At 44.9% G+C, this 23,018-nt stretch overlaps 1 protein-coding gene across 1 annotated transcript; it reads right to left on the bottom strand.

Annotated features, from left to right (window-relative positions):
* Window positions 1–1,852: 1,852 nt before the first annotated feature.
* Window positions 1,853–15,114, bottom strand: LOC146710864 (envoplakin-like). Its single transcript, XM_085453512.1, has 22 exons — window positions 14,988–15,114; window positions 11,729–11,828; window positions 11,383–11,537; window positions 11,070–11,193; window positions 10,842–10,973; window positions 10,720–10,761; window positions 10,460–10,621; window positions 10,234–10,341; window positions 10,045–10,140; window positions 9,858–9,968; window positions 9,036–9,182; window positions 8,789–8,943; window positions 8,599–8,696; window positions 8,301–8,470; window positions 8,029–8,207; window positions 7,139–7,277; window positions 6,842–7,035; window positions 6,603–6,753; window positions 6,411–6,494; window positions 6,165–6,305; window positions 5,794–5,886; window positions 1,853–5,631 (listed from the first exon to the last, which is right to left on the bottom strand). Exons 1-22 carry the CDS (start codon window positions 15,026–15,028, stop codon window positions 2,131–2,133), a joined length of 6,123 nt encoding a protein of 2,040 aa, XP_085309638.1. The 5' UTR covers window positions 15,029–15,114; the 3' UTR covers window positions 1,853–2,130.
* Between the last annotated feature and the right edge of the window lie 7,904 nt (window positions 15,115–23,018).

Raw genomic sequence — 23,018 nt, 5'->3', positions numbered from 1 at the left:
TTCTGAAGGTAAAAGGCTGTCCGAGCAAAAGCCACCTACCTAATAAAGCAGCTGGTAAGTGAAAGTTTTGTCTCTCTCTTTTACTGTATAAAAATGCTCTCTTTAAATATGATTTTTTTTTTCCAGGAAACTGAACTATTTCAATTTGTGACTCCTTTTAAAAATCTTGTAGACTTTGGGAAGGATGATTGCATCAAAGATTTTTTCACATTCTTAAATTTTTCTCTTCCAGCAGAAATCTGCAGAGTGAAGTTGGCTCGCAGCGATATTGTCTTATGGCTGATTCCAGCCAGCTGGCACCTTTGCACATTTTGCTCGATGGGAGTTTCTTCCTCCTGGCAGAAAGTTTTATTTTAGTCTTGTGATACTGAGGTCTTCATAAGGCCATGCATGCTGTTTATTTAAGGATTTGTCAGTGTGTGGATGACTGTGATGAGAACTCATATAGTTTGCAGCTTTATATTTAAATGCTTTCAGTAATGATCAATTTCAAGTAGCAACAATAGACTGAAAATTTGCTGCCTATATTTATTTAAAGAGTGCAAATACTGGACGGGCTGCCTGAATGAGAGCGCTCCAAATGGTAGCTGATATGTTGTTGGCATGATTGCAGGGCAGGCATATGTGAGGCTTTGCCGTCTTCATTCACAGAGTCCAAATCAATTCAGAGACCCATTGTCAATGTTTAACCGATAGCGCCGTAGTCTAGAATTATAACTGCAATAATCAAACAAAACAAAGAGGAGCTTCCAATTATCACATACGTCACTCGGGCAATAATCGGTGAGTCCAAAGGGACCACTTTTGCTGCTACGCACTAGTGATGCTGCCATATAGCAGGCTTTTTAATAGGCAGGCGGTTATTAGACACGCATTATGGGGTTAGACACAAAAACATCTGAAATCCACAATTTAACTCCAATTTTCACTTTGAAAAAATGAGAAATTACATCATTATGTGAGCCAACTACATTAAGTGAGATGACCCAACCAAATCAGGGGACATCCTTCATCCCCCCGGCTTTGGACACAGAATGGGGCTACTGCAGTCTCCAGACAGGCTCACGTGCAATAATCCCACAAAGTCCTTACAGTCACCGGGTAATCTGGCAGGCAGACATCCCAGCATGGAGGCCACACATTCCCAACACCGTTTTCTATCACCACCGCAGTGTTAGACCATAACCAATATCACAACTTAGGCCCATGTAGACAAATCAGCTTCTGCACGCTCCTTTGCTCATCAGCCTGGAGACAAGAAGGCGTGCACGTCGCTGGGGCAGTCTGTTATTAGACGCACGCCTCAACGAGTTCGACCTTGTTAACCTTAACGCACTACAGTGCTCTTATGTGACTCATGTTTAATCTGTATCCGTAATCCACCATTTCCAAACATATGACTCGCTGGGGTTGGCAGCTTTGTACAACTATTTTCATGAGAGGGGTATTTGTAGTTGCAACACAAGCGTCACTTATGAAGAACACTGTTTCTGGTAATGCCAGATTCCTCATATTAATGTTGAAAACTAGGAGTCCGCGGTCATCATGGACTGTATATAAAACATGGACAAAGCTGGCAAACTAAAAAGTGAAGGCCGGAGAACTGGAGAAGTGGCTTGAACCTGCAATGTCCAGCAGGGGGCAGCAAATGCAGCTGCATAAAGTTGTACAGAAGTCTGCTTTATGACCTGAGTAAACGCTTTCCAGATGAGTTTATAGGTTCTATTGCTACTTTCAGATCATACCGACTCAGTCCTGCAGCACTTTGATGTCCAGGTTACACCCGTGACTGGTCAAAAGCCTATCACAGGCTGCAGCTGGTTGTATTTTAAATAACAAGGCAGAAAAAAAATCAAAGTGAAGCATTTTAATAAGCCCCTATGCAGCACATACATAACAAAAAATAACTGTTTTCACAGCAGACCAACAATAGAACTGGAAAAAATGAAACAGATAAAAGTGTGCAGCTCTACCAGACACTTTTTTTTTCAGTGTTTTCAAAACATATGAACACCTGTCTTTCTCTTTTTCTTTCCCCCCTAAATATGTTAAATAGACTTTTCATGCACCCTCTAGCACCACAGTCTGTAGAAAATTAAATCTTTAGCTAAATTTAGACTTTAAAACTTCCTAGAAACGGAAGTTTGAGTATGATGGAGCATTGGCAACGTCAGTGGAGGTTGCAGGAAGAAGCAAGAGGCCTGTGCTGAAATCTTTTCTACACAGATCCATCGCCTGTTTGTATGATATCTTCCCTTTACTGATGGGGTCCACCAGCTCCTTTGTGTGGGAAGCCTCATCTTGCAGATCTTTTGCCGTTGTGCTGTCAATCAGACCGGTGGCGAGAGCTTCCTTGATAGTGAGGCGGCCTGCTTTGGTGGGATCTACCAACCCGCCGGTCAAATACTGCGCCTCTAAGTACCTCCTGGCATTTTCTTGGGGAATGAACCCTTTCTGTGCTGCCTGTCCTACAGCGAGACGCTGTTTGGTCACAGGATCCTCGACTCCGGTGAAGGCCTTCTGGGCATTCAGAAGCTTATACTTTTGGTTTGTGTCAATGAGGCTCTGTTCAGCTGCTTTGTGGACAGACAGCTTGTCCTTTTTGCCCAGATCAACTATTCCACCGGTGGCTGCTTGTGCCTCCAGCAGCTTTAGAGCAGTGTCGGCATCAATGAGACCGCGGGTGAGGGCACTTCTCACAGACATGCGGCTTTCGGTGGTGGTGTCAAAAATGCCAGAGATTGGGAAAAACTCATCACCTGGTAAAGCGCTGAGGTTGGTCAGACTGCCGAGACTGCCGCTGTATTGAGTGTTCAGGTTAGTGTAGGAGGACCTCAGAGATGAAGACATGGAGCTCAAGGGAGAGGTTGAGATGGGTTTGGTAGGAGCGGTTGGGATTGTTTTGGTGGGAGATTTTGGCATTAATGGAGGAACGTAGGGCTTGCTTCTTTCGCCTGCAACGAGGAGAGCAAACTCAGAAATGGGCATTTTCCCTTCCTTGTAGCGGCTCACGTCACGTTGAGTCAAACGGCCCTCCCTCAGAGCATCCCTCACAGAGTACTGATTCCCACTTTTTCGATCGTGCAAAATGATTGTATCTCCACCTGGACCAGTTGAAGTGATTTCCTCCCAGTCACACTCCAGCTCTGACAGTTTGATGTACTGGTTTCGATCGATTAGTCCCTGTAAGTAGGCATCGTAGGGTGACAGATCTTTACCAGTTTCTGGATCCAAGATGGTGATCTTGGTGGAAAGATTTGCCTCTCTGGTTTTAGTCTCAGAATGGTCCTCATGCTTTATTTTGTCCAGCATCTCGATGATGAGTTTGTCTTTCTCGTGTATTTTGTCCTTCTCTTTTAGGATCTCTTTTTCAAGCCTCTGTATTTCAGAGGACGTCTTAAGACTTCTCTGCCGCACCATCAGGTTCCTCTCACTCATCAACTTGGACTGTTGCTGGAAGGTGATGCTGATACTCTGTCTTTGGGACTCTAAGGTTTTGAACTGCTTCAGGAGATCTTCCTTATCTCTCTGCAGAGCATCTCTGATGGAAATGAGAGTGGTCTCCTCCTGAGAAGTCACAGACCTTGACGTCTGCAGATGGGTCATTTTGAGGTGCGTGCTTTGAATGTTATCTTCTTGGTTCCGCCTGAGATTTCTCTCCTTTGTTACTAGCTCTCTGAGTTGTTCCCTTTCAGCTTCAACTGCTGGGTCTTTCTCCACACGGACAACTTCTCGGTAAACAACCTTCTCAATCGATTTTTCCTTTTGCAGAGTTTCAAGCTTGAGCTTTATGTTGCGGATTTCTCTCTCTAAACGATTGATTTCATTGCCCTCTGTCTCCAAGTTGTCATGTATACTACCAATAAGTTTGTCCAGCTGAGGATCCTTCTCCACTTTCAAGACCTCCTCGACAATTATTCTTTCCTCAATGGGTGGTGGGGTATTCTCCAGTTCAAGAATACGAGCTTTGATCTGTCTCAGCTCTGACTCTACTTGGATCTTCTTCTGACGATCATCCAGCTGAGCCAGCATAATCTCTTTATCTTGAATCAGAGCTCTGAGTTGTCGGACTTCCAGTTCAAGTTTTCTGCGGGTTTTCGTTTCATCATCCAGTTTCTTGTTTAATTTCTCATGCTCCAGGATCTGCTTAGGGTCCTTCTGAAGCCGAACCACTTCTTGTGTTAGAATTTTCTCCTGTGGCTTCTGCCTTTCGAGGGTGATGTGTTGGTTCTGCAGGTCAAAGAGACATTCCTCTAAAGATCGGCGCTGCTGAATCTCTTCTCTGAGGTTCCGTCGAAGCCTGTCAGCTTCTTTCTCCAGAAGAGGATCATTCTCATATTTAATGACTTCTTTATTCACTAGCTGTGTCTCCACTTTAGTTTTTTCAGCTTTCAGCTCATCCCTTTCTTTGCGCAGGTGGGTCAGAAGCTCTATGGTGGTGTGATAGTTGACTTGCAGACGGTTCATTTGGTTGTTTAGTCTTTGTAATTCCCTGATGACTTCTGGACTCTTTTCTTCTTTGATCACCTCTTGGGTCACCTCCTTGTACTCCACCTTGGGCTTCTGAGCCCGCAGTGTAACCAGAGTTTTTGTCACTGTGTCAATTTCTTTCTCCGTGTCCGTGCGGTTTTGGCTTGAATCCTGCAGCTCTTTTCTCAGACGTATCATCTCGACCTCTGTCTCAGGATCGACTCTGTAAATCTCGTTGATGATTTCCTTCACCTCCACCTTTGGCCTGAGATTCTCCAGTTCACTGTAACGTAACTGAAGGGTGGTCAGGTCTTTCATCAAGATAACGTTTTCATCCTTCTCTTCTTCCAAAGTCATCCGCAGCTTGTTTGACTCTTCAACCGTTTCCGGATCTTGTCGTACCTGGCTCACAACCTTCGTAATAACCTTGGGCTGGATGGTGGGGATGACCCTCTCCAGTGTGTTTATTTGGCTCCTTGTGCTAAAAATGTGATCATTGAGGGCCTTGCATCGGTACTCCTCCTCTGCAATATCACTCTGGAACAGAAGAACAGCTTTCAGCATCTCTGGATCTTTCTCAAGTCTCACCACTTCCTTTTTAACAACTTTCTCTATGATTTTTGGTTTCTGCTGAGCCAAAACGGTTATCTCTTTTTTCACTTGAACTGCCTCTGTGTTCCTCGTTTGGAGTTCCAGGCGCAACCTCTGTATCTCGTCTCGAAGCTTAGCTGCTTCTTTATCAAGCTGGGGGTCCTTCTCGTATTCGGTGAGGATCTTAGTCACTAGTTTAGGCTCGACTTTGGTTAGCTGCAGCTCCAGTTTGATAATCTTCTCATTGTTGATTTCAATCTCTGTTTTGGTGCCTGACCTTTTCAGTTCTTCATCCTCGATCCGACTTTTCAGCGACTTCAGTTCCATCTCCAGTTTGGGATCGCGGTAATATTGCACCACCTCCTTCTCCTCCAACCTCTCCACTCCTCTCCTGTTCTTCAGAGACATAAACCTCTTGCGGTATGTATCCAGGTTGTTTTCAGCATGAAGACGCCTGTTGACCTCCTCACTTAATTCCTTTTTCAGACTATCGCTTTGCTCCTGGTCTTTCATTTGGCTCTGGAGCTGCAGCTGCTGAGTGACAGCCACCTGACTGATTTTCTCTTCATTCTGCACATAAATAAAAGGACACAAAGGAGGTCAGAGAAGGCAGGTGAGGTGAGGTGGTGAGTATTATTTAATGTAAAAAAAACAGAAAACAAAAAACACAGACACACAGTGAAATAACAACAACAATGCTGCTGGGTTTATTTTGATTCCATGATATCCTACCATAGCCATGATGTTCTTTGTTGTACCCAACTGATTTAGTAGCTGGTTGTTCTCTGCAGACACCTCAGCGAAGTGGTTCAACAGATCTTTCTCCTGTAGTAAAAGAAGAAGATTCTTATTTCCATCTACAATAATTAAAAATTTGGTTATACAGAAATGGCAAGACCGCAACAGAGAAAAAAGCAGGGAACTGTGAATTATGACAGTAAATAAGTCAAATACAGCATGACAAAAAGGTGGGTTGCAAAGCTGCTTGCAGAGTCACTTATTGACTCTGTTGAGCCAATGGTGTGCTTGAAGTAATGATTGACAAAGAAAAATATCTTTTTGTAGCTACTTTATTGTCTTTGTGTAGCTGTGTGAAACCATACCGTTCTCTGTATCGCCTGAGACAGAGTTGAAGTTTGACGTTTCAGTGAAACTGGTTCCTCGTCAACGTCTTCTTCACTCTCGTCAGCACCATCATCATCCGTCAGAATGGCACTGTAAGTGTTTGACTTGATCTCATAGTCCTGAATAGAAATACATTTAAACATTTAAGAATGGCATCATTTTGAGGCTATGCCTAATATACAGTAAATATTTCGCTAGGTTTAGGTCTTCTTCTCAGAACTCACATTTAAGACATTTTTTAGATTGCGGGAAAGGTCCTTGACGCGGTTAAGATCACCTGACTTCTTCTTGATGTCCTCTACCACTCTCTAAAAAATAACCAAAAGCAGACTTGAGCTATTTTATTTATAGACATCAGAGTCTTGTTAATGCATGTAAATAAAATGAAAATTACAAAACAAAATACTTCCACTCACCTTCTGAGAATTCTCCTTGCTTGTAATTTGTGCCACTCCGTCCGTAGGTTTGATCTTATTATCTGGCAAATTGACCAAGAAGAAGTCCAGCGACTGAACGGCACTCTGGAAATCCTGGTTTTTATTGACTGCTTGCTGCACAAGAGCAGACCTAAAGCAAAAACATACACGCGAGTTACAACAACACCCATGTGCAATGGTTACCACAATGCCTGATTTTGTCTTTACTTTTCTCTCACCTCTCCTGAAGCTGGCTATTGACCCTTGTGTAACGGTTTTTCAGGTTCTTCACCTGGTCCTCCTGGCGGCGGATGTCGGGACAATACTCATTGAGATTCTGTTGCAGAGAGTTGCACGCCTGCTCTGTCAGGTCCAATTCTTTGCCTAATTTCTTCAGCTCATCTTTCTTTGAGGCCACATCTTTACTCATTGCCTGTTTGACAACATAACGACAAAGAAAAGGCATGAGAAAAGACACATTTGCACGATTCCAGTTATCTATATTGTTGTGTACGTTTTAGATTTATTTACAACACCTGAAGCTTCTGGTTGCGGCTCTGAAGAGAGTTTGGTTGGTCAAGAATGGTGCCGTCTTTAGCCAGTTCTTTCTCAAACCCAGAGACAACGCCCTCTACGTTCTTTATCTCTTTCTCCAAGTACATGGAAGCTGTTGCTCTGATGAAAGCAGAGAAGTAGCAAAGTTAAATAAAATAAAGAAAACGCCACAAGAACACGCACATAGATATGCTACTCTACTATATCTGAACTGACACGTTGCTAAATGCTCAATTTAATGGTAAAATCCATTGAAACAATTGGCTATTTTTGTCCACTGTTTACCACAGCTGTCAATGTTGGGTGAGATGTGTCCATCTTTATTTACTACAGAGGCTGTAAAACCTTTTGAAATAAATCCAATACAGGTCATTCAGTCAGAGAAGTTCACTTCTGACTGTTGTCTCTTTCTTTATGTTTCTGGGGTGAAGGGGACCCCTCCTCTGTCAATAAAACATGTGCATGATGCCTTTTATCTTGAGTCTAAAGGTCCAAGAACGGACTGAAATGTCCATCCACAGCACGCGAACGCCTACAAATTCTCTTCTCCTCCACCTCTGGTGTAATCCATATGTAGCCGGTCTCTAGCCACATATATAAAACACGACCAGGTGGAAGGGAGATAATTGTATTCAATTATGGTGGGGGAACATGACGGTTTCCACAAACCTGCTTATTTTTAATGGCTTAATTATACGTTTATGACGTATCATTTTTCATTCAAGGCATAATTACACGCTAGTCTATGTATATTTATGAGTGAACTAGGCTTTTTTTCTATTAAAACACTTCCATTATAATGACTGCACTTTAAGGAAGATTTCATTCTAGATTTGAGATTTTATTTAGAATTTCATTCTAATGTTCGTACTTTTTATTATAAAGGTCGATGAGAGCATTGATGTCATCAAACTTTTTGTTGGTGGCGCTGAGTTTAGGTGGTAGGGCAGAGGCGGTGGGACCCAGAGGTTTCTTAGCCAGAATAGGATCCACTTCTCTCTGGATGGCAGATTTCTCTGACTCTAGCTTCTTCACAGCGAGAGCCGATTTCTGGAGGGCAAAGGAACACGTTTAGATAGGACATAATTCAATTACGTTGTGACCTGCGTGGTGCCATTGAAGTATAATGCTCGTCATGTTTACCTCATGCTCTTGCAATCTGTTTGCCAGGTCCTGAGTTGGGTTACGGTTGTCTAACGGGGTCCTCGCTCGCCTCAGGATCTCCTTTTCCAGCGCCTCCAGGGCTTTATTGATTTTGCCTAATTCACTGAGGAGCTCTGCAACTCTGGGATTCTCTGGACTTTTAACAGCAACTGAGGAGAAAGGAAAACGGCTCTACAATGAAAAGACAGACTAGCCCAATCGTTTCAGAAAAGACTTCTGTCCTGGTCTGAAAGTCCAAGGAGATGAGAAGAAGTGAAGTGACTGCTTTTGTTCTCACCTCTTTTCTGAGTCTGAATCACTTCTACAGCAGGGCTCTTTAAGGAGGCTATGAGAGCAGATCTACGACGCTTTAGATCAGCCAGCTGTCTGTCCAGACTGAACACACACACACACAGTGCTGGTTTAAAATCAGCTTCAGGTTGAATTATAATCACCAATAAAGTATGCTGAAGGAGTCGTGATTATACCTATTCACTGTCTCCAAGGCCTCAGGATCGGGTGGTGGGATCATAAAACATGCTGCAGAGAGGGTTTTGGTTTTCCCACTGCTGTCCTGAAGCTTCCAGTTGTTATTATCAGAGCTGGACTTCAGGGTTAGCTTCTCACCACGTCGTACGGCACCCTAAAACAGATAGAGAAGGAAAGAGTAATCCCTAAATTTACTATCTCCAACATAAGGTGGCTGCCTGTAAATGACAGCTGTTGACATCGTACCTCTTCATCGATCCAGTCACACAGGGATATTACAGTGGTCGGTTTGCTGAGCTGCATTCTGCGCAACTTCAGAGGCACGACGCTATCGCTAAGTTCCCTGAGGGCAGCCAGGCGCTGCTCATTCCTCTTCACTGCTGGTTCATCTCCCTGAAAGTGAATTTCAAAACAGTTTCAAAGTAGTTTCCATGTTTTCCCACTGTTCAAGTAGTTAGAGGTACAAACTGATTCCTTGAGTATATCCTTAAATGGGGACAATGGGTTTATTTTGCACCATAACACAACAAAGTCACCATTGTTCAGCAAGGAAATGAACACTTTAATGAGCAGAATTAAGTATAAAGTCAATAAAGGCCGAACTGGTGGTTCTAAATGGGCCAAAGGTGCGAATGGTTATCTGTACACAGTATTATTAGGAGGAGACAGACATTTGAACTTTGTCATAAATCCCACACACTTAACAACTACAGTAGCACTGCTGTAATAACCATTTTAACATCCCTGATCTTGAACATTGGCCTAAAATCATTCCTTTCTACGGCAGTCTCAGTCATCACAGCAGTTTGTTGTTGTTACAGTCCAGCTGAGTCTCCTAATTTCATGGGTATGGAAGTCTGTGCATTTAAAATTGTAACAGACTGAATTCCCAAACTGTTGTCTGGTTTGGTTTGGTGTTAATTTTTGGTAGAATTTTCCATGTACCACCTTTGACTAGTTGTCGGTCCCTCTTGTGTCAGCCATGAAAACATGGCTTTTCTATGCTTGTTAAGACTCCTAGAAGTTGCACAGAAATCACAACATATTTTTTAAAAAACTGTGTCTTACCTCGAGTGCCAACAGGATCTCGGGGTTCGTCTTGTTCTCCATGGACTTTGAGTCCAGAGTCGAGCTGAGTCTCTCCAGAGATTCTGACAACCTTTCTGCATCCAATTGGAACTGCATTGAACAGTCAGCTGTTAGCAGCAGGCTCTTAGTCAACTGGAAACTTTTAATTTTCCTCACAGCTCTTTACCTTTTTGTAGTTGTCAATATTGTCCAGGTGTACTTCCTGTGCCAGACACAGGTTGAGAAAGGCTTGCCATTCAGCTTGTACCGTATCTCTGTGTGCCTGACAACGACATCAACGATCATGTTTAATTAATGCTACAACCATACAGCCATACGGGACAGTAGGATGATTTATCACAGATGTAAAATGTACTTTTATGGTTGGGCTGCCGGGGTGTTTCATCTTAATGAGGTTATCTCCTTCCTCCTGCAGCTGGTTGACTTCTTGCTCGTGTGCTAACAGTCCGTTAGCTTTGAATTTCTGTGCAAAAATGAAACGTGCAAGTGCTCAATTCAAAGTTGCCTTTGCACCGATAAAATCACAAACTGGGACTTTAACTAATAATAATCACTCAGCATGCGTGATGCTGGATTCTCACCTCATACTCCATGCGGACGCTCGGCGGGTCAACCATGCGATCACTCCAGTCTCTCTGGAGGATCCTATCCTGCTGGTTCGACAGGTAGATCAGCTCCTTGCTGCAGCTTTGCATGTACTCGTATAAAGAAGCCAGGTGGTTGCGCCGTCGCTCGGAGCTCTCCTGCAGAACACGCAAGGTGCAAACAATATATGAACACCACACACAACACTCCTCAAGTTTAACTCCAAGTGGCAAATTTACTAATTAAATCGACTTACAAAAAGTTCAGCATATTTCTCTTTGACGGCAGCGTACTGCTCCTGTGAACAAACAAGAAGCACGTTAATGATCCATCTTGCACGCAGGAACTGTACATACATGTGAAGCTTTGCTCTGCTACCTGTGAGAGGGTAGTGCTGGGCTTCAGCTGGTCTTGATAGGCCTTGATCTCCTGATGGCGAAGGTTATGAGCTGCTATCTGCCTCTCTACATCAGAAAGCTTAGGGCCGTATGCCTCCGCTCTCAGCTGTTTCTGTGAAACACAACAGAGAACCATTCAAGATTCGAGCGGCTACTAAAAATCTCTGAAGGACTTTAAGGTTGCAGAAATTTTGGTCGTTCAACTGACCAGCCTCTCATCAAACAGAGGACCCCAGCCAATCTTTTGGGTCAGGTCCACATCTTGTACCGATTCGTACACTTCCCTGAAGGTAGCACAGTCCTTGGCCCAGCGATAGTGGAGATTTACCACACTGAGAGACAAAATGTTTAAGTTAGAAGTGAGAAGATGGGTGGAGAGCAAGGAAAGGGATTGTGGAAATGATTGTTTGTGGCGAGTGTGCCTCCGTGGCATGTAACAGATCAAGTTCTGTCTGCTTGGCATGCATGCTAGCGTTTGTGCGTGTTTGAATTTTGGCCATGACACCCCTAAACACACTCACTCCTTCTCAATCTCTTTAGCCTGAGGGTGTTGAAGCTTCTTGGCTCCGCCCACGTCCATGAAAAGATCCTTGAGCAGTCCCTCGGCCTGGGCCAGGTTGTCTGCATTCTCCTTCTTGTGGAGCAGTTGCTCGTTATTCCCCTTTCGCTCTTTGTCCTGCACAGGAGAACCGCAAATGCAACAAAGTAGCATTTTTTTTTTTTTAATCTCTAGATTTTTTTGCTAAACTTCTTGTGGAAAGGAAGTGCCTCAGAGATTCACTTTAACACTTATGGCAGAATGATAAGTTAAGTAAAGGAAATGCTGGCATACAGTGCCTCCACCTATGATTCATCAGGACTTCTTACCACAGCCAGCAGTTTCTCTGCTTGCAGGATATTCTTCTCCACTTGGTCTGCATTCTTTTGCATGCGAGAAATCAGCACAGCCAGTTCTTGGGCCTGAGTCCTGGGTAGGAACAGAGACAGATGATGGTGAAAATGCTCCCAATTAATCACTATCCTTATCTCCTCTGATTGGGTGTGCCTCATAAATACAAGTGGGCGTGTCTGGAGACGAGTTCCTGCCCCAAGTGGAGGAGTTCAAGTATCTCGGGGTCTTGTTCGCGAGTGATGGGAGAAGGGAGCTGGAGATCGACAGACGGATTGGGGCTGCAGCCGCAGTGATGCGGACACTGCACCGGTCCATCATGGTGAAGAGAGAGCTGAGTGTAAAAGCGAAGCTCTCAATTTACCGGTCGATCTATGTCCCTACCCTCACCTATGGTCACGAACTGTGGGTAGTGACCGAAAGAACAAGATCGCGGATACAAGCGGCGGAAATGAGCTTCCTCCGAAGGGTGGCTGGCCTCTCCCTTAGAGATAGGGTGAGAAGTTCAGCCATCTGGGAGGGGCTCAGAGTAGAGCCACTGCTCCTCCACATCGAAAGGAGCCAGCTGAGGTGGTTCGGGCATCTGACAAGGATGCCTCCTGGGCGCCTCTTGGGTGAGGTGTTCCAGGCATGTCCCACCAGGAGGAGGCCCCGGGGCAGACCCAGGACATGCTAGAGAGATTATATCTCCCGGCTGGCCCGGGAACGCCTTGTGTTCCCCCAGACAAGCTAGAGGAGGTGGCTGGGAGGTCTGGGCTTCTCTGCTTAGGCTGCTGCCCCCACGACCCAGCCCCGGATAAAGTGGAAGAAGATGGATGGATGGATGTGTCTGGAGAGGATATCCCTTCTCTGGTGCATCATACAGAGCCAAGAGTTTAAAACAAACCCTGCCACATATGCTGACTTTACTTTAGTCAATTTAACATGAGCATCCATTATTTTAAATCTGTGACAGAAAATAATGAAAAGCATAAAAGCCCAGTTTAAATATTTCCAGATGAACATGAAGAAAAAGAACATCCTAATTGTGAAAGTGGTTAAAGCTAAATGATGGTGTTATTTACCTTTCACACAAAGAAATCTGTTCAGCTGTGAACATAAAAACCAGCTCGGTGGCTCTTCGTGTTTCTTCACTTTAATGTCACTCATCAAACACTTTCCACGCAGCTCTTTGTTCTCATTAAATGTGTTTTTTTCTGTCATTCCTTCTTGGCTGTAGTATGAAAGACAACTATGTATCCTGACACACCCCAGATGAGGGGACGCACATTCCAGGGTAGAGGGGAGTGTCCCCCTGTCGCCTCCCTTTAGCAGTCAGGAATGCTGTCTGTGATGAGCTCAGACATCCCTGTTGCACCTTTAATCATATGATTAACCATTGATTGACATTTGTAGTCAGACATGATGGCTTCCAAAGGAGCACTGATGCAGGAGGGTAAGATCTAGGAGGGTGTTGTTTTCATGTCTTGCAGGGTAAAAAGGGTTTGGATTAATTTGCTCTGTCACGTCTTTAATCTATATTTAATTCATGTAGTAAAAAGAAGAGCAATTTCAACAGTGTGTGTCAATTTTTATTTTTTATTTTTTTGGGGGGGGTGGGGGGGTGATTTTGCTTGGCCAGTGCTTGACAGCCCTGCCATAGCTGCTCGCTTTATATTAAAAAGCGCTTCATATTTCATGGTTTCTTTTGATTATTTTATTATATTTGAAATTAGTAAGAATTAGTAAGAATTTATCCCTTTTTGTTTTTAAATTGCCAGCTCTTTATCAAATAGGGTATGTAGTTATGTTATTGGTCCATGATTAAAATAAATAAACTGCAGTCCTGTTTAAAACAGCCACAGCTTAATTAACACTTGTCTTAACTAAAATTACATAAATATATACAACAACGATTTCATATAAAATAGTATTTTAAAATGTCAATTTTTTGCACTATAAAGTAAACTATAAATGTGTGTGTGTGTGTGTGTGTGTGTGTGTGTGTGTGTAATTAAATGACACACACATTTTCATTTCACAATTTGTAATTCTGACGTACTTTTAGGGAAAAACAGGATATAAATAGAATACTTCCTCGAGCACTGATTTCTCCTTTACTCAAACTGATTTTTACTACAAACATCTAAGATGCGGGTCACGTGCTTCATTCCTGAGAACCGCAGAAGAAATACGCAGCGCTGCTGGAGCTCGTGACCCCCATGAATCGCGAATGTTCAGCTCTGTGCATCAGAAATGATGTGAATGCCCACAACACAATTCAATTAAGTTTTATTTATATAGTGCCAAATCAAATCACCAGTCACCTCTACAAGGTAAAGACCCTAAAATAGCACAGACAAAATCCAGATAATCAGACGACCCCCTTGATGACCAGGAACCTCCAGCACGACCATGGTTAGGGGAGGAAGACAAGGACAGAAGACGATGAAAATGCACAGTGGTGTATAAACTCAGTGCATCATGGGACGCGCCCACCACCCTGAGCCTGTCGCAGGCATGCAGGCGGAATAAACATTCACTTCATTCAGGTACAAGTGTCACTGCGCTGATTATGAAAGCAGCAGGAAAACCCTGCCCTGCCGCTCCTTCATGCCTTCTTTCCAGTCACACTTTCAAGTCTTTGGTTTCAGGTCACGCCCCACTGTAACAGTATGAGTGTGTTTGCCTGTGTCCCCTCACACCAGGATGAGATAAAACCCCTGCTTAATCGCTTCAAGAGTCCACACATTTAACATCGTCAGGAGTCAACTCACTTTTCCCCCTCGAACAACTGCAAAGCAAGTACTGCAAGCTGCACACTATACACGCTGTCGGATGAAACGACAGGGACGTTGTTGACATATCGGCTGAGTGAGTCAGAACTTCAGCCTATTGAGTGGCACCAGAAATGGATAAAGTGAGTCAGTGAACTCTGGTGATACACCCCTTGGGCAAAGAAACAATTAAAAATGTGTGTGGTTAAGTGAAGGAGTTGGGCGAGGTGACAAACAAACTGACTTTAAAGTTAGTGACATGGAGACGAGAATGAATGAGACAGAAAGTCTGTTTGCACGTAAAAACACAGGCTGTACTTTAACACTCAGTGTGATTGTCGGGGGAAAGTGAAACAGCCTGTGCAAACATAAATGGGATCATGGCACAAAAAAAACACCATCAGGCATTTAAAAGAGAGAAACCAAGACAATACAGTAACACACACAGACAGAGGGAGAGAGAGAGTAAATCCCAACTCACTTGTTTAACTTCACAGTGCTGGGATCCTGTTTCTTCGACATCTTGGGACGTCGCTTGTGTGTATAATCTGAGTCCAAGTGTATTTCTTCCTAACGCTCTCTTCTTCCTCTTGCTCCCTTCTTGCCTCCCGTGGCGTCTCCCTCTCAGTTAAGGGAGCGTTCACCTGTCTCAGCTCCTCCCCGGGCCAGCAGGTGTGTCGCCAGGAAAAGCAGAGAGAGCGGCAGACCGGGCGGACCTGTTCCACGTTCCCGCAACCTCACATTCTAGGAGAATAATTGTGTTTACCCTTGTAATTTTGTGCGCTTGTGCTTTCTCAGAAGTGTGAGTGTGCTTCTTCTGTTTTCTCTCTTTTTTAATCCCTTTGCAGGAAACTCGAGAGGAAAATCTGACAGAACATCATTTTGCTCCTGAGGTTACACCAGAATCATTGATTAGCTCATATGTGACTTACAGTCAGCTCAGTGGGATTTGTTTTCCTTTTTTTTGATCATTTTACAGAATTTCATCATAGTAACGGGCTCTAAAGTTGCTTCTCACAAAGCACTCGTGGTCCCCTCAGAGATGATTACAGGGGAATGTAGAAAAACTAGCCACTTGACTGGATATCAGGCTCATCTTTACTCTCTTTGTTTAGATGTGACAATCAAAGGTCTAACCTAGATTTTCACTGTGCTACGTTTCAGTATTTGTTATCTGAGAAGTATGAATAAAAACAGAAAAGACAGAGTATGAAATCTAAATTGTATACTCAGTTTCATTAAATGTTGGGTGGTACTCTAAATAGTTGACCTTTCACCTTTCAGCGTGGGTGAGCATATAAATTTCTATATCGTCTGTGCCTACACACACACACACACACACACACACACACACACACACACACAAACACACACACACACACACACACACACACACACCCTGTGAAATTACCGGACAGGAGTCAAGGTCTAATGTGAGGAATGCAAACTTCACCTGCTGCCAAAAGAGGTAAATAAAGAAAAGAAAAGAGCTGATAACAAAGATAATCTGCAGGGCTGCAGAGCATGCATTGTATCTTGAGTGTGTGTGTGTGTGCCTGTGTAAGTATGCAGCATGCTTAGTAATTAACGTGGGTGTAAGAAATTAGTTCAGCACGCTGCTCCGTCTCATGCTTGCTGTAGGTGTGTCTGATGCACACCCAGAGCAGTTACTCAGGAAACCAACTCCTACATACCTGCGCAGGAGGACAGGGAGGGATTGAGTAGAAGCCAGAAAAAGGTAAAACGAAGTAAAATCAAACAGAGGTGGTCGGACATGAAAAGCAGCTCATGGTTGGGGTCATGGACGTGACACTTTGACCCCTGCAGCACTTTGAATCTGCAAGATCAACAGTGACAGCATGAAATGTTTTTCCCACAGTAATGAACCGGCAGACGGTTACTGCCTGAGCCTGCAGCCATACCAAGTTTTAGTTTTGGTTGAGGTTTCGACCTAATAATAACCTTACAGCCTAACACCGTAAATCACCCTGTTCTGCAATCAAACATCTGACATGTACTAACTACCTGATGAAGTCACTGGAACATTAAAGAGCTTGAAGAGCCAGATTTACATCCTTGTACAGAACAAAAACAGAGTTAACACCGAGGGAATACTCAGCAGCTTCAATGCATTCTGAGGTTGCTCCAGATTTCACCACAGTCTATGGGGCAAGGGCACAGCTAAAGAATTGGTCTCGGGTTCCCCCTTCCCTCAAGTGGGCTGCTTCCCCCTTTTTAGGCAAACTGGTGTTTTCATCCTCAGTGTACCAAAGCCCTGAGTGGTTAACACTAGGAGGCATATTTAGAAATGAACTAAAATTAGAAATGCAGAAAAAAGCACACAAAATACAACAGAAATGTTTTTGGGTACACAATATCGTGATGGAACAGCTTCCGAAGAGACAGAAACCAAAACATGCGAAGGATCGCACTGAGACAGGAGTCATATAGATATAGATATAGATAGATATATATAAATATATATATGACCAATAACCTGCCTCAGTACTACATGGAAGCTCCTGTCAGGCATCATATCGGCTAAGATGAACAGGCACATGGGTCAATACATGAGCGGGACACAGAAAGGGATTGGCAAGAATACCAGAGGCGCAAAACACCAGCTACTGGTAGACAGAACAATCAGCCGAGACTGCAAGACCAGACTGACCAACCTGTGCACTGCCTGGATTGATTACAAGAAGGCCTATGACTCAATGCCCCACAGCTGGATACTGGAATGCCTAGAATTGTACAAGATCAATGGGACCCTAAGAGCCTTCATCAGGAACTCAATGGGGATGTGGCGTACAACACTAGAGGCCAACTCCAAGCCCATAGCACAAGTCACCATCAAGTGCGGGATCTACCAAGGAGATGCTCTGTCCCCACTGCTGTTCTGCATAGGCCTGAACCCCCTCAGTGAGATCATTAACAAGACTGGCTACGGATGCCGACTACGGAACGGAGCAGTTGTCAGCCACCTCCTGTACATGGATGACATCAAGCTGTATGCCAAGAGTGAACGAGACATCGATTCACTGATCCACACTACCAGGCTATACAGCAATGACATTGGAATGTCGTTCGGACTGGAGAAGTGTAGTCGGATGGTAACAAAGAGAGGGAAGGTAGTCAGAACTGAGGGGATTGAACTACCAGAAGGCAACATTGCAGACATAGAGGACAGTTACAAGTACCTGGGGATCCCGCAGGCGAATGGGAACCATGAAGAGGCCGCTAGAAAAGCTGCAACCACCAAGTACCTGCAGAGGGTCAGGCAAGTCCTGAGGAGTCAGCTGAATGGTAAGAACAAGATCCGGGCCATCAACACATACGCCCTGCCCGTGATCAGGTACCCTGCTGGGGTAATAGGCTGGCCAAAGGAGGAGATAGAAGCCACTGACATAAAGACAAGAAAGCTCCTTACCATGCATGGAGGGTTTCACCCCAAGTCCAGCACCCTGAGGCTGGACGCTAAGCGGAAGGAAGGGGGCCGGGGACTGGTGAGTGTCAGCACCACAGTCCAGGATGAGACAACGAACATCCAAGAATACATTGGGAAGATGGCCCCAACTGACCGAGTGCTCAGTGAATACCTCAGGCAGCAGAAACCCAAGAAAGAGGAGGGAGACGAGGAACCATCATGGAAGGACAGGCCCCTGCACGGTATGTACCACCGGCAGATAGAGGAGGTGGCTGATATCCAGAAATCCTACCAGTGGCTGGACAAAGCTGGACTGAAAGACAGCACAGAGGCACTAATCATGGCAGCACAAGAACAAGCTCTGAGTACAAGATCCATAGAGGCTGGGGTCTATCACACCAGGCAAGACCCCAGGTGCAGGCTGTGTAAAGATGCCCCTGAGACAATCCAGCACATAACAGCAGGGTGCAAGATGCTAGCAGGCAAGGCATACATGGAACGCCATAACCAAGTGGCCGGCATAGTGTACAGGAACATCTGTGCCGAGTATAACCTGGAAGTCCCGAGGTCAAAATGGGAGATGCCCCCAAGGGTGGTGGAGAATGACCGAGCTAAGATCCTGTGGGACTTCCAGATACAGACGGACAAAATGGTGGTGGCTAACCAACCGGACATAGTGGTGGTAGACAAACAGAAGAAGACGGCCGTAGTGATCGATGTAGCGGTTCCCAATGACAGCAATATCAGGAAGAAGGAACACGAGAAGCTGGAGAAATACCAAGGGCTCAGAGAAGAGCTCGAGAGGATGTGGAGGGTGAAGGTAACGGTGGTCCCCGTGGTAATCGGAGCACTAGGTGCGGTGACTCCCAAGCTAGGCGAGTGGCTCCAGCAGATCCTGGGAACAACATCGGAGATCTCTGTCCAGAAGAGCGCAGTCCTGGGAACAGCTAAGATACTGCGCAGGACCCTCAAGCTCCCAGGCCTCTGGTAGAGGACCCGAGCTTGAAGGATAAACCGCCCGCAGGGGCGTGCTGGGTGTTTTTTTTATATATATTTAAATATATATATATATATATATATATATATATATATATATATATATATATATATATATATATATATATATATATATATACATACATATACATATATATATATATATATATATATATATATATATATATATATATATATATAATTTTTTTTTACTTTTGCTTCATATTCTTCCATATCAGTCGTGTTTCATGTGCATTTCTTTTTACTGGTCTTTGCTTAAGTTGCCTCACTGGGCCACCGTATCAATGCGTAATTGTAAATGTAACTATATGATTTAAAATAATATAATAAAATGAATTTGAATTTCATTATAGAAGCGTACACCTCACAGTGGTTTGCTCCACTTCCTGGCGTTCAGGGAAACACATTAGCACCATTAACTTGTGCTTTAACGTTAAAGGGCAGCTAAGTTTCATAATGGATATTTTTATTGTTATGTAACTTTTTTTTTTTAACTCTAATGGGCAATAAATAATTGTCATTTAACAAACTTTTAAATGACCTGATTTAAAATATGGCTGACTGCTTTCTACTCTTTGTTTATAATTAATTAGATGAAATTAATTTGAGAAATGCCTTTGTTACTACAGTTGAAGTATATATGAATGTGAGTATATGTTGCTAGAAGACATGCTCAGCCTGGTCCCCTTGTGCCCCCCAGCTTTAAGATGACAGTGTTAGGGTGGGAATGTCAATGATTGTCTGACTCGTGGTGGACTAGCAGCCTGTCCAGGGTGTACCCCACCCACACTTAATTACAACTAGGATAGCCCTGACTTGGATAAGCATTAAGAAGATGTTTCAGAAGAGAGGATATTATAGTAAACCAAGAGGAAAAAGCATCTAATTCATTTCAAATAAGATAAAAATTCATTCAAAACTATGACAGCTCTGCTTTGAAGCAGCAGGGTTAATGATGAACTTTTATCAGTGGAAGTGTTTTGCCATGAACTGTTTCTAGAAAAAAAAGTGCAGAATGACACAAGCAATGAGTAAGACGAGGGCAGTGAGGTCATAGGCACATTTTAAGCTTCCTCAAAGGCAGCAATGGTGTGATCCACCTCTGTCCTTAAACCCAGCCCATCTGTTTAAATGACACATTATGCAATTCATGAAAGATAAGCTTGTTCTCCCAATCAAACGTACCTGCCGTAAATTGATTTCACAATGTAAAAAAGGTTGTAGTCCTGAAAAGAAAAAAACATACAAGACAAGCGTGTGTTCATTTCAGATAATGCTGTCGGCATTGAGGTGTGGCTGTCACAAAAAAAAAAAGAGCTCTTCTCTGGCTCTGTAGTATTTACACAGCGTGCGTTCCTCACATACTTCTACGTTATGGTTCTGTAAACATGTAGAAAGCAGTTTAATCAGCCGCACCCACAGCACCTGTGAGCAGCAGCGGGGACTGTTCATCCAGAGATCTGATCTGTAATCATTCGCCACTGACCTGTGACCAGATTTCAGTCTCTTTATCATGAATATATACATTCATTGGGTGGAGCACCAGCTGCGCTGTGATAACTGGGACCCGCATCCTCTTTTAACCTTAATGAGAAAGACTGCAATGCTTAGTCTTACTAGAGCTATGACAGAACAGTTGTGCTTCCTAATCAAAAAAGGAGTTAAATGAGCAAAATCAGTGATATCTCCATATCTTTATGTAGTGTACATAAGTACACTTGATTCCTTTAGTTTGTTCCTAATATTTCTGCTGCACAAAATTTCTTTACCTGTGACTTATTTTAAATAGAAGGTTGTAGTTGTGAACCTAACATGTGCTTGCCTAAAGATAGATATTGGATAACACTTTGTTTTGTACATTTTATGGATAACTGGATGTTCTCAGGAAGTAGCCAAACATGTGCCAACTGCTATAAGGAGTGTAAACGCGGAGTGGGATACACAGCTCAAGACTGCCTATTTCCATCTTAACACTGCAGAGATGGCTAACATGCATGGGGGCCCAGCCCTGGAGCAGGGTGCCGCCGGTGCATCGAGCCACCTGGGGGGCTCTTCAACTGGTGGGGGAGATTGTCACATCTTGCAGGAGCTTTCCTCTCCTCAGGAGCTCCCTCTGCAGGAGGGGAGATACAGGAGAGGTGGAGGAAGATCTCAGCCTGGGTGTTTATTGTCTTATGTAGTCTGGAAGATGAGTGGATGGTGGGGTGGGTGCAGTTTTCTCTGTGGTGGGGTTGGGTGGACTGTCCCGTGCTCTGTGGGGCCGGGAGGCGCTGCTGCACTGGGCCCCGGTCTGGATGGGCCTGGGCCCCCTTTCCCTGGCGGGTCGCGGAGTATGGGGGTGCCTACTGGGGTCAGCGGGGGAGCTGGTCACTTGCCCTTCCCTTCCTTCCCTCCCCATCTCCAGCTGCCTCCCTCTTCCCGCTCCACCACAACCACCCACACATGCAGGGCCTTGGAGTAGGGGTATGTCACCAGGGTGCAGAGGAGGCTACCCCCCCTGTCCCCTTCTGGCTGCCTCTGCCTCAATTTTATCCCACAACTTAGACATTCACATTACTCACACTCTCATTACACATACATATAGGATCTTGGGGGTGGGCACGATACACGGAATCCAAAGTACCATCAGGGTGTACACCCCACCCTGGACGTCGTTGCCCACCTCTCAATTTTAACTCATTCACTGCCATTGACGTCTATAGCCGTCAATGGCAGTGAATGAGTCAATGGGTTTAACTCATTCACTGCCAATGGCTGGCAGTGAATGAGTTAAATACACGTAGACATTGAGGGCTAGCAGGAGGGACCATGCGCTTACCTGCTGCTCTCTGGCAGGTAGCTCCATGCCCTCCTGGGTTTTAAATGCACCTTAGAACACACATGCATCAACACTACAATGAGCGGGTGGAGGGAGGTTTGGAGTCTTCTCTCACCCCCCATTCTCTGCGACCTGCTGGAGCAGGGGGGCTAGGACTAGGAGGAGGAGTTGGCCGTCTGACTGCGGTCTGGAGTATGGGGCCTTCCTGCTGCTGCGGAGTCGGGGCGGTCTGCCTCCCCCCACCGCAGGGAAAAGGGTAACACCACCTGGGTCTGGGTGAAGTTCCCCCCTCCAGGGGCAAGGGTACCTAGACCCGGTTTGTAGAGTACGCTTGGGGAGTGTGATCGTGTGTACAGCGTCTCTTTATGTCTGTCTCCACGTTGGTTGAGTGTGGAGTGAGTGCATATGAGAGCATGAGGGTGGGAATGGATGTTTGTATCTGTGTGTGCCTGTATGTCTGTGTCTATATGTCAGGTTGGGTATCAGACGCCACCTCTCTGGGGACATCTCAGGCCCTCCAAGGTTTGGAGGCCTATCTCCCCCTACCACCACTTCCCCTGCCAGTGGCGGACTCCCTCAGACATCGGTGCGTTGGTGGTTCTTTGTGTCCGGGGATGGGCGTCCAGGTACACACCGGCTCACTCCTTGGCGGCCGCTTATCGGGGCCTGGAGCCTGGGGCTCGCTCGGGCCACTTCGGAGGTGGGGTGCCCCCGGCCTCTCGGCCTGGGGCTCGGTCACTCAGGCACGACTGGCTGCCGGCGGAGCTCACGGGCGCGTCACTGCAACCCCCCCTGGCTTCTGCTCCGCGGCTGCTGAGTGAGCCCTCATCTGGGACTCTCCTCAGCTCTTTCTGGGACAGTGGCGCGGCTGCCCCTCTGTTGGTCTTCCTTGGTCTCTTGTGTTCTGGGGGCCTCTGGATGTCTGGAGTTTTGATCTCCCTCCCCCCCACCCCACACACACCCTCTAGCAGATTATTACATGAAGGAACCTTTTAAAAAACAAAAAACAAGCGCGTCCATGCTCACAGGTGTACACACGGGTGATCACACCCACAAACTACACCCTTTTTGGCTCCTACCTCAAAGCACACTGTGTTCTGTTGATCTTATGTGCTGCACAATAATGTTTAATATTTAGTATTTACTGTCATATTCCCATATATCATTGTGATGTTGTTTATTCTATTACTCTTGTTCTCTTCTGCTTGCTTTCTTTTTTCTTTCTCAGCAGGTGATCCAGGTGATCGATA

The sequence above is a fragment of the Copadichromis virginalis genome, linkage group LG4 (genome assembly GCF_057382275.1).
Source record: "Copadichromis virginalis isolate Kocher_CV1m ecotype Utaka linkage group LG4, C_Virginalis_male_GT1.1, whole genome shotgun sequence".
Classification (NCBI taxonomy): domain Eukaryota; kingdom Metazoa; phylum Chordata; class Actinopteri; order Cichliformes; family Cichlidae; genus Copadichromis; species Copadichromis virginalis.
The sequence above is the reverse complement of the archived record's forward strand: the minus strand, read 5'-3'. Positions and strand labels throughout refer to the sequence as shown.

What these genes read in the sequence shown, in the direction of transcription:
- LOC146710864 (XM_085453512.1), bottom strand. Translation starts at nt 15,028, where the DNA reads ATGTCGAAGAAACAGGATCCCAGCACTGTGAAGTTAAACAA. An exon ending in ATCGACCTTTATAATAAAAA is followed by an intron (nt 7,278 to 8,028) that starts GTACGAACATTA and finishes TGCTTTCATCAG; the next exon opens with AGCAACAGCTTCCATGTACT. An exon ending in ATCTAAAAAATGTCTTAAAT is followed by an intron (nt 6,306 to 6,410) that starts GTGAGTTCTGAG and finishes ATTTCTATTCAG; the next exon opens with GACTATGAGATCAAGTCAAA.